The sequence below is a fragment of the Magnolia sinica genome, chromosome 4 (genome assembly GCF_029962835.1).
Source record: "Magnolia sinica isolate HGM2019 chromosome 4, MsV1, whole genome shotgun sequence".
Taxonomy (NCBI): Eukaryota; Viridiplantae; Streptophyta; class Magnoliopsida; order Magnoliales; family Magnoliaceae; genus Magnolia; species Magnolia sinica.
In genome coordinates, this window is record NC_080576.1 from 1,415,244 (window position 1) to 1,432,046 (window position 16,803).

Here is a 16,803-nt window from a genome sequence, read left to right on the forward strand (position 1 = left end):
GGGGATGCAGAAAGCAATCCTACTCCAAATGAGGTATCAACAATAAATGAGTGCCGGTGGCTATTACAAGTGACACAACAGGAGAAATCTGCATGGATCAATGTTCGAGATCAGATTGCGGAGCGAATGTGGACCGACGCGCAAACAAATAGTAGGACTACATAGGGTCCTTTTATTTTAAAGATACATTAACTGATGTGAATGACAAACACACACATATATATATGTGTGTATGAGAGACGACAGTCAAGATGAAGTCTGACATTTTTTTACGTACATATTTATTCGATACAATTAACTGCACTTTCAGTAATACATAGTTGCTAGTATAATATTGATTTTCATTATTGTGTAAGTTGGTTTTTAACTGTTTGTTAATCCATGCACTAGGTAACATGTTTGACTATTCTATAAGAGATACACAAACTCCGACGCAGTCCCCAATAAGAACTCCAGTTCTGCCGACAAGATTCTATCCACGCGCGAAGACTGTTAAATTGCTTGCTGAGCAGCTATCATGCACGACAAAAATTAAATGGACCTGGAATATGAATCAAATATTATTCAACGCTTTGCTTGAACAGATATCTATAGGCAAGAGAGCAGATAACAATTTTAAGAAGGAGGCATATATTAAGGCCGTTACGAATGTGTCGAGAAAGACGCAAATTACGGTGAACTGGCAAAACGTTCAAAACCGAATGCGGTATCACAAGCGTGAGTCTAACGAGCTGAAGGACATGTTGGCCGCAAGTGGATTCGGTTGGGACAGCGAGCGTATGGTAGTAATCGCACCCGACGAGGTCTGGGATGAGTACCTGAAGGTAATCATTCCGTATAACCCCTCATATTGCAAATCACGATTGTATCAAATATGTTTACTAAACTAATATCTTTCTTGATTTTAGTCACATCCAAGAGCAGAAAGGTTACGCGGTAAGCGGATTGAGCGAATGGATGATTTAGCGGCGATTGTTGGTTCGGACCATGCAACAGGCCACTACGCTCAGGGAAACAGAAACATGGCTACGTCTTCCTCTAGTATTCAGCGAGATTTGAATGATGTTTAAGTTGGATGATAAGACAGATGTACCTATCGATCTTTCCAAGGATCATACCGACTGACTCTGAGAGTAGTCGTAGTGGGAGTGCGTCTACGAAACAGATGTGTGCTACTTGTCCCTGTGACGTCCTTGCCAGTTCCCTCGAGGGTGTGGCTGAAGCAATGCAAAACTTTGGACTTGGGAAATAGGTAAATCGCACTAGTAAAGTGCTGGATGTCCTCGAGGAGGTTCAGGGACTGACCAACACAGAGTCTATAGAGGTTGGTCAGATGCTGACTCGGGATAAGCAGCTAACGTCCTTTTTCGTAAGTTTTCGTCTAGAGTGGAGGGCCGATTGGTTGAAAAAAACCTTGTCTGATATGAATGGAGGGATTGCTGGGAGTTCTTCTTGATGGATTACAATACTTTTATTATACATCAAAAAGAAATTTCTATTTGGTGGTTTTGTAATAACTATATACTAATTTGTGGGGAAAAATTACTTCTTTTTTTTGTGTGTATGTTTTTTCGTTTTAAATATACCTGGATACTTAGCCACTATACCATTCTGTTTGCGTTTACATGTTTATGATGTAGCAATACAAACAGATGATGTCACCCTAAAAGTCAGGGAATCGGTGACAGTATTAATAGTTGCAATCTTGGTTTTATTCTTCATATTATATAATAATTAAGCTGTAGTTTTAGATGGTGTTGCACCACTTGCAGTTTAAATTTTGGTAGACAATAGATAACTAATCCAAGCACATGTTTGATATAGCATGTATAACTGAATCTTAACTACAAATCTCATTATATGTAGATTTGAATGTAAATTGTGATAGAATTGCATGCATTCATTCTTTCTTTTATCCATATCTCCCTTAATCTCCATTAGTATGAAGTTACTTACAAATGAAGTGCAACCTTTTGAACCCAGTTTCCCAAGGGCCAGGTATGACTTCTTGAAACCCAGATTAGATTACTATATCATTTCCCAAGTAACGTGTTTTTGTGTGTAGGCGATAGTTGTTTGTTTGGAGGGTAACGACCACATCAATTTAGACACAGGTGAATTTAACAGTGAGTAGTAATGCCCTTTGCATATTTACAATCGTCTCCACGTGTGTAGTCATATTGTACTTACATCACTCGGACATGAACAGGTAAATCTATGCATTTTGGTAGAAGTATGTGAAAGAACATTTGACTGAGAGTATGGTGTTCTCTTCCTTACACTATCATTACGGATAGGTACAATGTTTGCACATTGACATCATGAGTTTTGGTTTAGTACCTATTTATATTATATTCATTTTTGTATTAAACTCTTTACATGTTCACCTGAGGGATTAGCCGAGAATCGTTATCCATGCCTATAGTATACAATGGTTAAGAAGACAATCTAGTTGCCATTGAGACTGCCCCTCCAGTATGCAATGGTTTAGAACTAAGGTTGGCGCGTGCTTGCGGTGTCAAATGGATGTCGAATGTTTGACGGTGGTGTCAAGATTGACAAATTTCATATGAAAGATGTTTTCATACAACGGTTTAGTTTCCTGATCATGCGTCGATTGGGTGGAGAATCTAAGCCGTTGTATTTGTAAAATAGCCCATTGAAATCACCTGGTGAAGAAACTGGAACAATATATTCATTAGAGGGGCCACATCAATTACACAAAGGTATGGATGGTGTAGATAACGAGATGAATGGACCATCCAGTTTTCTCATTTTATTTTAGGGGAGCATTTCATACTCGAGACTTTTCTTATTGTACAATGCTCGGGCATTAATGTTTTGGTTTTCAGTTTGTATGAGTGGGCCTATGGTTCAGTGATCTAAAGCGTTGAAACTATGGGGTCCAACATGAATAAATTATGCACCAAAGATCTGAGCCATAAATTTTTTATCATGTAGTGCATGGGCCACCCAAAGTGTAGCCCGTGATATCCACTGTTTAAATTCACGTGACCTCTACAGTGCAGGTAAAGGTTCCTCAAAATCACGCTGGTCTGCTAATCTGGTTGCCCAAACATGTCCAGCATAAACTGCTGGTTAAAAATTAGCGAACGTTATAACCACAACTGAACTTGCGTGGCTCACCGGATGTATACTTCTCAACTTTGGACCAGCGAACTTAACTGATGAAGCCCACCCGATGAACGACTTGCATCTCGCACAGGAGCACGTGTCATGGCCAGTGCACCCACCAGGCATTCCTACCTTTTTGAGCAGGGTCAACTGAAGTCAGCACTACGTCTTCTAGATGCAGAGCCGAGTTTTCCAAACAGCAAAAGCGTTGAATAATAGTTGGTAGGATGGTTGCAATACCACACCATCCAAACAGAGCCAATGCTGGTCATGGGAATGGCGTCCACACCCAAACCACCTGACCATCCCCTGACAACATTAAATGCATCTGATTAGTTAATTCCATACACCTAAATACACCCAAAACCATTTGCCCTAACAGGGCCTAAATCTCTACACTTGCTTGGGAAGTTGAGGATACTGCGAAAAATTATTTGCTTCTATGTATCTTTCCTAAACAATTGATTATAACTATATTTTTTTTGAGCTGGATGATGCCCGATGTAATGCTTTTAAATAAGGCTTGTTTCTTTAGAACTGAAATCCAAGCAATTTCAAATGCAAAGGGGGAACATTTTGTGAGACTTTTCTATAGCGAAGTAAATAAGGGTAGGCATGAAAGGGTTGGCTTTGTCTATCATTAACTGCAAATTATCTCATTTTGCTTCACAAATTATTATTTTTTTTTTAACTTTTCCTTGTAGTCTTACTGCTCAGTGGCAGACTTTTAAGAGTTTCAACATGAGGTCATGGGTTTGAACAACCAAAGTGAGTGCACGGGCTCGTGCTCGTGTGAGGTGTGTGAATGTATTCGTATGTACAAAAAAAAAATAAAGTGTTAACATGAGGTCATGGGTTTGAGCAACCAAAGTGACGTGAGTGCACGGGCTTGTGTAAGGTGTGTGAATGTTTTCGTATGTACAAAAAAACAAAACAAAGTGTTATTATTTTTTAAAGGAAGCAAATATATTTATTTTTAAGTTTCCCACTCCTATTCTATTAAGGAATAAATTTCCTCTAATGGCAAGAGAAAACTCTGACGGTGAAATAAGCGGCTTTGTCTACAATTTGCTACCTCTCATCAGACCATCCGCCACATAATTAGTCTCTTTGGGGCACAAAGAAAATCTTTATATTAACCAGACCCTTCAATAATAGGGTGTTATTTTAGTTAACAGTAATTCCACATTAAAGATATTGGTAAGAATTTAAGTGGATGTAAACAAATTAATACTTCTATACAAAGAATATGCCAAATGCACAGACCGTTTCAACATGATAATAAAAAACAAGAAGCTTCCAATGCAAAAACGGTGGCAATCAATATAAGACGAATCATTTGAATAGGCAAACAAACAAGGTTTAAACATTTTATTTTAACCGTTGAACTAATGACAACCAACGGAATGGTTAAGATCATCCGATCAGTGAAATTCTTAGGCTGCAATTTATCCACAACCAGGGTCACATATTGGACAGTCCAGATTCACGTAATTACACGCCTCGGCTTCGATGAAAGAGAGCCCACCACCATTAAACACGGTGCAATTGTAAATGAAGACCCAAATACGTCACGATCTGATGATGTTAGGCAGACGTTACCGAGCTTAGAGGTTCGGGGCATCCGAACCAAGGAAGCCAATACCGAGGCTATAAAGGAGTTCCTCTTTTTCTACGCCGCGTCTTCGTTCAAACAAAAGCCGCGGTGTTTCTGACATTCATTTGCGATCGGGAGATTTTCAGGTACCTCGTTTCGAATTCATCCTCTTTTTCTTTCAATGATTTCGCAGAATAGAAGGAAATCGCTGCGTTTTGGTGTAATTTTCCTGGAGATCAGTGATTTTTAGGGTTTCATATACGCCATTTGATTTTTTCACGGTTTTTGCGTTTTCTTTCTTCCGAATTTTTTGGTTATCTCGAGTTCTTTCTTTTTTTTTTTTTTTCGGTAGATCGTTTATGATTATCACGTTTCTGAAATTTTAGGGGTTCTTCAAAATTTTCTAGGTTAGGATCTTTCGCAGGAAGTTCCACGGATTTTCTACGACTTTCTTCAAAATCATTTTTTTGGAGTTTCTTGAGTGTTTCTTTGGGAAGATTGCTTCTTTAAGCATGTGTAGATCGAATTTTTTGGTTTCTTTGCCTACAGGAGGGCAATTTCCTCTCTCTCTCTCTCTCTCTCTCTCTCTCTCTCTCTCTCTCTATATATATATATATATATATATATATATATATATATATTCAGAATAAATTATTCGAATTCTGAGGTGATTTCTGTTTTTCATTTGAGGATAGGTTATTAAGGAATGGGAGATCATCTAGTTTTGTACGTTGACCGTCTCGTAACACCTTCAACCTTAGAATCCATACCAGGGGCAGAAGTTCCGGAATCCTCCGGAGCAAGCTCTCATGAGAATTTTCCAGTCCCTTCAGGTTCTTCTCTGCCAGAGGGGTATCTTGGAGATGATAAGAATGTGGAGGAACGTGATGTCTCTGAGGAAGAAGAGCCACTTATTCAGACCATGGAATGCCGCATTTGCCAGGAGGAGGACCATGTCAAGAACCTGGAGACCCCTTGTGCATGTAGTGGCAGTTTGAAGGTCCATTTCCCTTAACATACTTTACTGCAGTGACATTGCATTGTATGGGCACTCATGTCTTTTCATCATCTCCGTGGCTCATATGGTAGTGCCATCAGTCATTGCTAGATTGTTGAATAAAACTTTTGGAATTCAGGAAATGATTGTTGCAACTTCTAAATCTGGGATTTGTGCATTGAAAAAGAATCTTTGTTCTATTTGTTGGATAACTGCATTCATATGTTCAGCTGTGTTTTTTCTTTTCAAAACCATTGGTCATATATCCCTATCTTTTGTTAGGAAATTCAGCTAGAAGGTGCTAGTGTGCCATTTGGATTGATATTTTAAGCACTGCAACTTGTAAGCCTGCGCTCGCATGTTTGGTTTTAGACCTGGGTTGAAAGACTTGTTTAATGTTCTGCATGCTTGATGTTTTGTTGTCCCAGGATGGTGTAATTTGGGCTCCTTCTTGGCATATGGATTAATAAGGCTGTCAATGGGTCCGGCCTGTATTTTGATCTATTCCGGCTGGGCCTGTGGCCAGGCCAATTCAAAATTTCGATTTCACTTGACCTGATCCCGGTCCATTGGAAGCCCTATGGATTAAGTAACTCCCTTAGCAGAGGCAGAGGCCGGGATACATTACCATTTATGGTTATTGCTTAGCAGAGGGAGGGGTTGTCAATAGTCATTGTGAATAACATCCCTCTCTCTCTCTCTCCATCTATTTTTCTCTGTGAAAGAGTTGGCATGCATTTAATGGTTTGATAGAACCATAGACTATGTTTTGTTTGGAGCACTTAGCTGACTTAAATATCTTGAAGGAGTTGTAGTTTTCCAACCAATCATAGCACTGTAATGTCTTCTGAATTGATTGCGTAACGCTAATGAATCAATATTGCATAATAGTTGCAACTTTGTAAGTGGTTATGGCAATTTATTTTAAAATTTCCTCATCATGTCATATGTTTACTTCTTTGTCAGCTTAGGAAATGGTTCATTTGTAAGTTTATATGCTTGTAAGGATAAGGTAGTTAAAGGTTATCTAATATCTCTTTTGGACTTGTTATGTTTCCTTTTTTTTCTTTTTTCTTTGCTAAGAAATGGTATGGGAAGGCAGTTTGTGGTGGCAATTCATTGCAATTGGGAGAATTTATCTGATCATATGTTTAAGTGCCTTCTGTTTTTCAATCCATTGCTTATCTGGAGTACTGAATTGGGAACCTTGTTGCATTTAGTTTGCACACAGGAAATGCGTGCAGCGATGGTGCAATGAAAAAGGAGATATAACCTGTGAGATATGCCATCAGGTCAGTCCACAAATTTACAATTGTTGTACTCTCTCAGTATCTCTGCATGCAGTAAATATACTATATGCTATTGCTACTATATATCTACAAATAGACGCTTTTCTAATTCAGCCTGGTTGCAGTTTCACCTGCTGACCCTTAGCCAGGTAAAGGAGGGTTGTTGTCAGCTGGGCAGCTGGTCAACAAACTTTTGCACAGTACCATGATAGTGTATCCCGTTTCAATCTCTTGAGGATTGGAGAAACAGGATTTGAAAGGTAGATCCATGATAGCCAAGAGACATTATGATGGTGGTGGTGGTGATGATGATGATGATGATGAGTGGATTATTTAGTGTTTTCCGTATTGTATTCAGTTTTTGTGATTAATCACAAGAATATGGTTAATTATCAAAATAAATTGGGAGAGTATATTGGGAGAAGTTTACAAAAAAGAAGAAAAAAGAGCAGGCAATGTTGTTTGGTTCTTTGCTAGGGGAACATGATAGAGATTTCTAGCGGTTCTCAGGGTTGAAAACAAGAAGTTAAGAATGTAAATTCTACTAATCGATTTCAAAAGTTGGAACTACAAAACCCACAACATGTATCATTTGGCTTAGCCAAAAACATTGACCCTGCTTCACTTTGGAATTGATTGAGAATCGTGATCATCTTTGCTAAGAGTCCACACCCACTTATCCCTAGAGCTGCCATCATGTCCACTTCCTAGTGCAATGAAGAGACTTGACAACTCCTCAATCTCTTCTTCCCTCAAATTTCTTCTAAGGTCGGGGACCCCACACTGCCCTTTCCCTTCAAAGGATACAACTGAGATATCGAACCTTCTGCACAGGTAACCAATGTGTATAGGTTCGGAGGCCTATCTTTTAATATTGTGTTCCTACACCACCTATTTGTCCAAAATTTCACCTTGGCCCCATCTCTTGGTTTAAAGGAGATGCCACTTCTAAATTCGGTTGTACCACTTGGGATTGCTTTCCATATACCGGATGCATTGTACAACATATTGGTTCTCGGGAACTATCCTCCCTACTGTTTGCTGTATTTTCCTACGATTATGCTCTCCCAAAAACTAATTTCCTCTTCCTCCCGAACATCCAGAACCATTTCCCTAACAACACTTCATTCACAATTTTCAGATATGTAATGCCCAATCCCCCTCTTCCTTTGGTTTGCAAACATCCCCCAGCTAACTAGATGGATTTTTATTCTTCTTGTTTTTTTGCACCTTGTCACAACAAAATAACTCTGGACCTTCTCCATCTTGTCGATGTCACTCTTAGACATTTGAAGAGAGACATTTTGATTCCAAATTCCCTAACCCTCATTGAAACCCTAAATTCCCAAGTTCCCGTTTTCTCCAATTTTAAAAAATCCTAATTCCAAAATCTCCAAATCCCATGAAGCCTAAATGCTCAAATCTCTAGTTTTCTTTCCCCTAACCTTAGTCTTAGAACTTACTAGTCAGCCATTGAATGTGGATTGTGCCTATGTTAACTTGGAAATCCTATCCTTCCATTGTGACTAGTTTTAATTGATTTATATGGTTTCATAGCATGTGAGTATGTGATTTAGGTTAAATCAGATTTTATTTCCTATTGTTTACTCTTAAGTATGTGCTAGGTTAACATTTTTTGCTAGTTGAATTACTTTATGAACTCTTTAATAATCTCCACATTATATGCTAGCATTAAATCATGTGTCCTATATCAAAAAGCCTTTTTTTATTGATATGGGGGGAGGTGATTGTTTCGGGTGTGTTTTTTAAGGGGTGCCTGTTATGACCCCGATTTGCATAATGGGCACCATTTATACCCTAACATAACAGCCGTTACGGTCATTATGCAACTGATTTGGGACACCTTGCTTGCATGTGTACCTTTCCCTAGAGAACGTGATGTAGCCACCACCTTCATGTTGAAGAGATCTTTTAGTTCTTTTGTTGGTGGATTTAGCGATAGGTTGGAGACGAATAGCATCACCCATCTTTTCCATTCACAAACCTTTCCTTTCCCTTTTCCTTTCCTACTTAACAGTTCTCCACTCCCCATCACCATCACCATCACCATCTTCTACCGTCACTTAGCACAATACGTTCTTGGTCCTAAGGTATCAAAATTGTGGCAGATCGAGGGCTCAACCTAGTTATCATTGAAGGAGATTCCAAGAATGCCATGTCGTGGATGATATCCACCAGATTCCTATGGAGGTTGGCATACACTTCTATTGGTTCATTACATGTCCATATATTGCAATCAGCTTGGGGAAAGGAGTTTCAACGAATGCACTGTAGGCTTCTAACTGCAGCTAGAGCCGTACACGAGTCGAGTTAGCTCGGTTAGCTCTCTCAACTCACTTGGAAAAGCTCGACTCGCCTGGGCTTGAAATTGGATTCGGACGGAGTCAAGTTGGTTTTTGGAGCTCGAAAAAATTTCGAGGCAAGTTCAAGCTTGCCCGAGCTCGACTCTACTGACATTGAGAACCTCTACTCAAATTGACTTGGATCGAATCGTCTTGGTGACTCAGTTATTTTGATATTGACACTGCTCGCCGAGTGTTTGATGAAATGACTTAATGAAGTGTTGTTTCGGGTGCATTACATTCTCCGCAGGATCGGCTGATGGCGAGGAAGGAATGGATACGAAACAAATCATTACAAAAAAAAAAAACTTTCCATTATAAAACTACCTTCATATATTGAACTTTGATGCTGCCGCCAAGTGTTTGATGAAATATCTGTAAACTGCTGTTACTATTTTGCATTCTGTGAGAAATTGAAGATGCACTCTATGTGTTTGAGAAAATGTCGCACATGCTCTAACTTGGCTCGAACTGGCTTGAGTTGCTGATCGAACCGAGCCGAGTTGGCCAGTTAGGCTCGAGGACCAAGCCGAGCCGAGTTCAAGGTGGGCTTAGCTACTGGCCGAGCCGATCCAAGCTATGCCAAGCTCGACTTGGTTCGACTCATGTACAGCTCTAACTGCGGCAAGTAGTTTGGTCAGCCTAGCATCAGACATCTGTTGGGTGTTAGGGGTTTTGTTTTTCCGATGGGCCTTTGTATTTGTTTCTTTGGATGGAGCACAATTGTCTTGTTCTAGCCTTTTACTTTGAACAAATTTCATCCAATTTATTAAAAAAATAGAAAATAAAGTAAGAGACATGCATTGATGTTGGATTGATACAAATGGTAGAGTTTAAGGTAACTCTCTCTCTCTCTCTCTCTCTCTCTCTCTCTCTCTCTCTCTCGTGACATTAGTGCTAGTGCAACACATCATGAGAACTAAATGAAGAATAATTTGCAAAGAAATAGCAGTTGCAATGCTAAAACATTCAAACTTCGTAATGAAACTCACCATCTAGCAATAATGAATGAAAGATTGCACCGTAAAATCCAAGACCACGATTGTGGAGAGGTTTCACAGCCATCTGGCTGCTAGTAAATCCCATAACCCAACTGCTGCAACTTTTCACAAAAGAAACCCAAGTCCCAAATCTGCTTCAACAACTCATTCAATTTGTCTACTTTTCTCCTATTTGATACGGTCATAGAAGCTACAAATAACAAGTCGAGCATTCCCTTAGGTTATTCTATCTTTACTTTCCTTGGCAGCAGCCCTATCAAGCCATCAATCATAGTTTCCTTTTTGATGATGAAAGTATCTTCTTGCTCCTTATGTAACTTATCTCACTGTTGTCTCCATCAAGCTCGAGATGCAAATTCTATTTGATCGGTTCCTTGCAAGTACAACATAATCTGAGAATTCTTTTTGCCTGCTTGTGTCTGATTAGGGCTGAAAATTATTTATGGGAGACAAACGCATAAATGGGGTGTGATCGTGCAAGCTCTACTACTGGATCCATAGTTCAGAATGCATGGGTTAAAGTACTACCATAGTGGGTGACCCCTTTGGGTTGGGAAGTACTTGGCGTTGTACCCTCATTGTTTGGGTGAATCATAGAACCCAAAGCGTCTAAGGGAATGAGAAAGATGAGAAATAAAATTGTCAGGTCCCATCACACAAGAATGCCATCTGAATATTCCAAAGATACATGGGTGAAGTAAGACTAATGGAAGAACTAACCCAATGTGTCTAGAGGAATGAGAAAAGGAAGAAAGAAAATTGCGTCGGGTCCTCTAGACAAAAATGCCAGCGAAATGTTTCAAAGATATACGAGTGAAATAGGACTCATGGAAGAACTAAGCCAACTCCAAACTGTAACTTCCAGTAAAATTTCCAAAAAGAAAACTTATTCACATGAAAGTGGAAAAGCTAAGGAAATAATACTTTCTTAAAGTATACTTTGATTTGCAACCTTGCTCTTTTATTTGTCATAAGTTGTTCCATTCTCTCTTGTATAGAGCTATGTTACAATGTTTATATAGTCTGAAATTTGTTCCATTGTGTTGATCCCATTTGTTGACCTCATTGCTTAAGATCATGAGTTCATCCCATGAACCATAAACATTGTAATGCATGGGCATTTTCACACTGGGCTCAAGTGGGGTGGCTTGTGGGATGCAAGGGCATACTTGGAGTGGGCGGCCTGTGTGAGGCGGGCCCATGTGATGTGGGGCCCACTAGGGAGGTTCGGCCGAGGTCCTAACCCATGGGACGTGGGGCCTGGGCTATGAGATAAAGGGATTAATTCACCATGCTCTATCAATTCGAGCTTTTAGAGCAAGTGGTTAATTGTTTTGCATCAAATTGGTATCACAGTGGGAGGTCTCGTGTTCGAGACTCCTCACCGGGGGTGATTAATGCGGGGACATTTTCACACCGGGTGATGTGGGGCCCACGAGGGGAGTTCGGCCGATGTCCTAACCCATGTGATGTGGGGCCTGGGCTATGAGATAAATGGATTAATTCGCCATGCTTTATTAGTTTGTGCTTTTAGATCAAGTGGTTACTTGTCCTGCATCACATTGTCTATGAACTGATCACTTAGGGCTATAATTGTAATTTTATGATTGTGCTTGACCAAAAAACTCATCTTTTGGAATATTTATTTCTCCAATGATGCTTGATCGATCCTCATTGGTCGAGAACCTTCTCTTCCAATATATGGATGTCTTATTACTTATTGTCTTAATTTGAGTATCAATGTGATAACTGTCCTTCAAAACGTGCATTCTATGACCATTTCCTGCTTTGTTATGAATATTACAATTTACAGCCATACGGGCCTGGTTACACTGCACCACCTCCGCGTCCTCTCTCTGATGATACCATCATTGATGTCAGGCAAGTTTAGTATCTTTTTATACTTTCATTTTCTTCTTCCATGCATTTGGATGATAATTTTGAACTTGGGGTTCATTACTTGATAATCATCATTGGTAGAGAGTACATTCCTCTCCTCTCTCTCATTTTCTACAATTATGAATTAGAAATCTCTTTTGGATGTTCAGTCTACTGATTGAAAATTTCCCATTATGATTGTTGGCTTATCTGATATGGCTTTTGGCTTGAGTTGCAGTGGAGGTTGGACCATTTCAGGAACTCCTTTGGATTTGCACGACCCTCGGCTCTTGGCAATGGCAGCTGCGGAACGTCACTTTCTGGAAGCCGAGTATGATGAATATGCTGCAACAAATGCCAGCGGTGCTGCATTTTGCCGCTCTGCTGCTCTAATTGTATGACCTTTTTGGCTTTTGAATGATCAAGATGCAATTCTCCTTTTTATAAGAAAAAATGGACATATTGCTTACAGAATCAATTTAAATTTCACATGTCCCATCAACTGGTCAAATAATGTATGCTGGTTTTGCTTCATTACAGTTAATGGCACTTCTGCTTTTGAGGCATGCATTGACCATCACCAATGCTGACGGGGATGATGATGCTTCTACCTTTTTCTCTGTAAGTGGATGGTGAAATTCATTTTTCATCCAAACATCTTGCTTGCCTTGTTTGTTTTTTGGCTTGAAATCTTAATAATGGCAGCCTAGGTTAACTTTTTGACTATGAACAGCTTTTCCTGCTGCGGGCTGCTGGGTTTCTATTGCCATGCTACATCATGGCCTGGGCTATCAGCATCTTGCAGCGTAGAAGGCAAAGACAGGTCAGTGGATCCTTCGTCTCTCATTACACCTCTTGTTCATGCTTCCTCCTCTGATTCTTTTGTCCGTCATTCACTTGTCATATTGGAAAACATCTGTCCACTGTCATCCACACTACAATTGGCATTATCTGTAGTATGGATGTTTGGTTTCTCTGTAGAAGGTATATACAGTGTTTTAAGTATTGATGATATCAGCCGATATATCCCATGATATATCTTGTATTCCACCCGTGCGATACAAAACACATAAGTAGTAATGGGATATATCCCACATGTTCGATCTAGTGAGCATTTTCGATTTTCCATCTTTTTTTTTTTTTCTCCTTGCAAATCGTGTTAAATTAGTGTCAAATTGTTACAAATCCATCTTTTGCATGAAAAATCATGGATTGAGAGCTTCAATTTTGAGATTTGGTGGAGATGGGCGGAGTTGTGAAAAAATAAATAAATCAAAAGTTTCCAATTTCTCTCAAATCAGTTGCAATCTTTGTATCCGAACATATAATCAAACATCTATGTAACCTGATCTAGTGCTTCTTCTTTTGCTTTTGAATGTATTGCTTGTGTTTCCACACGTCTTCTTACATTTATAAATTATATGAATATACTGAGTATTCTTGCATCAATTCAGTTAAACAATGCATATATTAGGACTCTGTACAAAGAAAACTTATTATGTGCACTTGAGCTATGGATCGGTGTGGCAATGCTGCCCGCACCCCCAAAAAAAAAAAAAGAAAAAAGAAAAAAAGAAAATAAAATAAAAGAAGAAGAAGTGTATTGATGTCTTTTTTAACAATCATTCACTGAAGTTTCATTGAAAAATTCGACCAATTTCCCAATGTTTTCTCATGTTTCCAACAACAGCGATACATTACGCGAAATAACCAATATATCCCATGCGATAACCAATATGTATCTATATCCCAAGGGTGCTATACGTAATGCGATACCGATATTTCGAACATTGGGTATATAGTCTATTAAGGATCAATAACTCATGGCTTTCACGATCATAGTGCAAAATTTTCAATTATATGGGTTCTCAACCTTTATAGGAACAATCTTCTAACCTGGTGTTACTCAGGCTCATGAATCTTGCTCCAACGCCCACTTTCTTTACTTTCAAACCTACTACGAGTCCGTGCACCGGTTGGTGCTGTCATGATTTCATCCACCATTGAAAGACTTATTGGGATTGGTAGTTGCTGAGGGAGGGTCAAGGGGGAAAATGGCAATCAGAAAATAGGGGAGGTGGATTGCGTCCTGCCCCTGCATGGATGATAATCCATCCAAGCAGGGCTCTGTGGAGCCCACCTTGGGTCCTTGATGTATGGGTTTTGTCTACACCATCTATCCATTTTTCCTGGTCATTTTAGGTTATGAACCAAAAAATGAGGTAGATCCAAGGCTCAAGTGGACCACAACACAGGAAGAAGCGGTTATAATGAAACCCATCATTGAAACCTTCCTAGGGCCCATCATAATGGTTAATTGCCATCCAACCTGTTCATTAGGTCACATAGAACTGGATGAGGGAAAAACACAAATATCAACTTGATCCAAAACTTCCATGGACCCCAAAAAGTTTTCAACGGTAGGTGTTTAATCCTAATGCATGGTCCACTTGAGCCTTGGATCTGCCTAATTTTTGGGTTAATCCCTTAAACTGATCTGGAAAAAATGGATGTATGGTGTTGATAAAACCCATAAATCACGGTGGGCCATATGGAACCGTTGCCAGGATGGATTATCATCCCGGTTGTGGCAGGACGCAATCCACTTCCGAAAATAGGCCAAAGATTGAGAAAGGGTTGAGATCTTCCAACCTGGGAGACTTTTGGGGCATCCCCTTCTATGATAGTGCTTATCAGATCAGTGGCTGAGAACCCCACGGTTCATCACTTGAGACCAGCAAACTGACTCCAGGCCCTAATTTAGTCATTGAGTCTCCCGGACAGTCGAGTTGATCTCAGAAAGGCTGTATGTTCAAGTGCCTGAGTTTTTTTTTTCTTTCTTTCTTTCTTTCTTTTTGTAGTATTTCTACAAATAGAGTAGCTGTCACTCGATGGATGGTAAGAAGGTTGGTATCTTGACTTGTAAAAGCCTCTTCAAGAAGGCATGCAGGTAGATAGCATCTTCCTTGGAAGGTGGCACGCTTCTAATGCAATTGAAACCTATGTTCTGGTGGTAGGCCTGGATTTTGAACTGGTTGGGCTCGGATTACTGGGCTGGCCCTATTCAAAATGTTGATTCTGCCCAGCCCAGGCCTGGCCCATTGTGAGCCCTCTCTGGTAGGGCCACCATGTGAAGTGGCTCAAAATTACAGTGACCAGACTATCTTAGCAATCGCCTTAGGTCAGAAAATTGAAAGCTGAGAAAGTTGATAAAAAAAGAATGATGCTTAATATACAACTGCAAATATTACATGGATTGGATGGTCATTTTGAATCACTGCATTTTTTTAGGCTATGTGGCCTGCCCACCAGATCAGCAAGTTATGATTGTCCTCGACTTACGCCACATGTGGTGGAGATCAGCAGTTATGATTGTCCTCAACATGTGCCACATGTGGTGGAGATGCTGGAGAGAGCAATCTTCCATCTCCAAGGCTCTTGCAAGCCTCTCCAACATTGATAAATGCGGCATCCTTGATTTTGTGCCGTGTTCCCATTTGCATATTTTCTCTTAGTGAGTCATCACCTTGGATCAATCAACACTTCCCTTGCATTTGTCCACCACTTTGGTATCTGTGGAACTGGGAAATTTGACTGCTAACTATGCTTCTGTAGTTCCCAAGATATTTTTTTCTATATCATTGCATTTAGTTTTGTCAGACTGTTGTCTCATTATTTCTATAGAACTTGTCGCATTCTTCAATTCATATTCTCTGAAAGTGCTTTTTTTTGTCATCGCCTTGTCACTTGAAATCAGGAAGCGGCTGCACTGGCAGCTGCAGAAGTAGCTTTTGTACTGCAGTCAGTGCAACGAAGAGGTCTGCAGTTTCCAACAGCCCCAGGACCTGCAGCAACTCCCCATCAGGAGCCACTTCCATAACAATCTCAAATCTGGTAAGATGCACGCTTAGATTGTCTGCACTTTTAGAAGAGAAAAACATTTGAACAGAGGACCGACTTTCGGGTATAACTTGCGGGTGAGAGAAGTTGATTGTTTTATTTACATTTGATGCTCCGGTTGTATTCATGCTCTCTCAGATTCTTGAAGATCAGAGGTTGGCATTTATGTACATATAATATTCGATTTGGGTGTGGTTTTAGGTAATGCTGCTGTAGCAGTTAGGAGCTGTTCGGAAACTTATACCTGTCCCTAGCGACCAGCATTTATTCGTTTTAAATTGAGTGCTTATCAAAAATTTCTCACTGGGCCTTTGGCCGTGTGAAGGTGTTTAGGTCATCACCTGCATTTGAGGGTGAAGCACAGTTTCTATGTTTGGAAGAACATGGAGGACCCATTGTTAGATGGGTTTTCGTTTTTTCAATTTACCTGATCTGTGAATTGGGTACTAAATGGAAAACCTGAGATCTGGACCGACTGTCAGACAGGCCCCCACCTTCAATGCGCCTGTTGCCAAGTATCATTCTGATTTGATGATCGAACTGCCCGATTGGTCCTTTGCCACTTGAATGTTTGGGCGATTTCTTTTCAGGGAGTTATATGATACTCGGGTAATGTATGACACTCAGTACACGGGCATTAACT

The 16,803-nt window shown here is 40.0% G+C and overlaps 1 protein-coding gene across 1 annotated transcript; it reads left to right on the plus strand.

Moving 5' to 3' along the window:
- Positions 1–4,721: 4,721 nt before the first annotated feature.
- Positions 4,722–16,399, plus strand: LOC131242096 (uncharacterized). The gene is made up of 8 exons (XM_058240499.1): positions 4,722–4,878; positions 5,428–5,732; positions 6,950–7,021; positions 12,196–12,263; positions 12,499–12,655; positions 12,801–12,881; positions 12,994–13,083; positions 16,018–16,399. The coding sequence occupies exons 2-8, from the start codon at positions 5,439–5,441 to the stop codon at positions 16,138–16,140; spliced, it is 885 nt and encodes a 294-aa protein (XP_058096482.1). The 5' UTR covers positions 4,722–4,878; positions 5,428–5,438; the 3' UTR covers positions 16,141–16,399.
- The last annotated feature ends 404 nt before the right edge of the window (positions 16,400–16,803 follow it).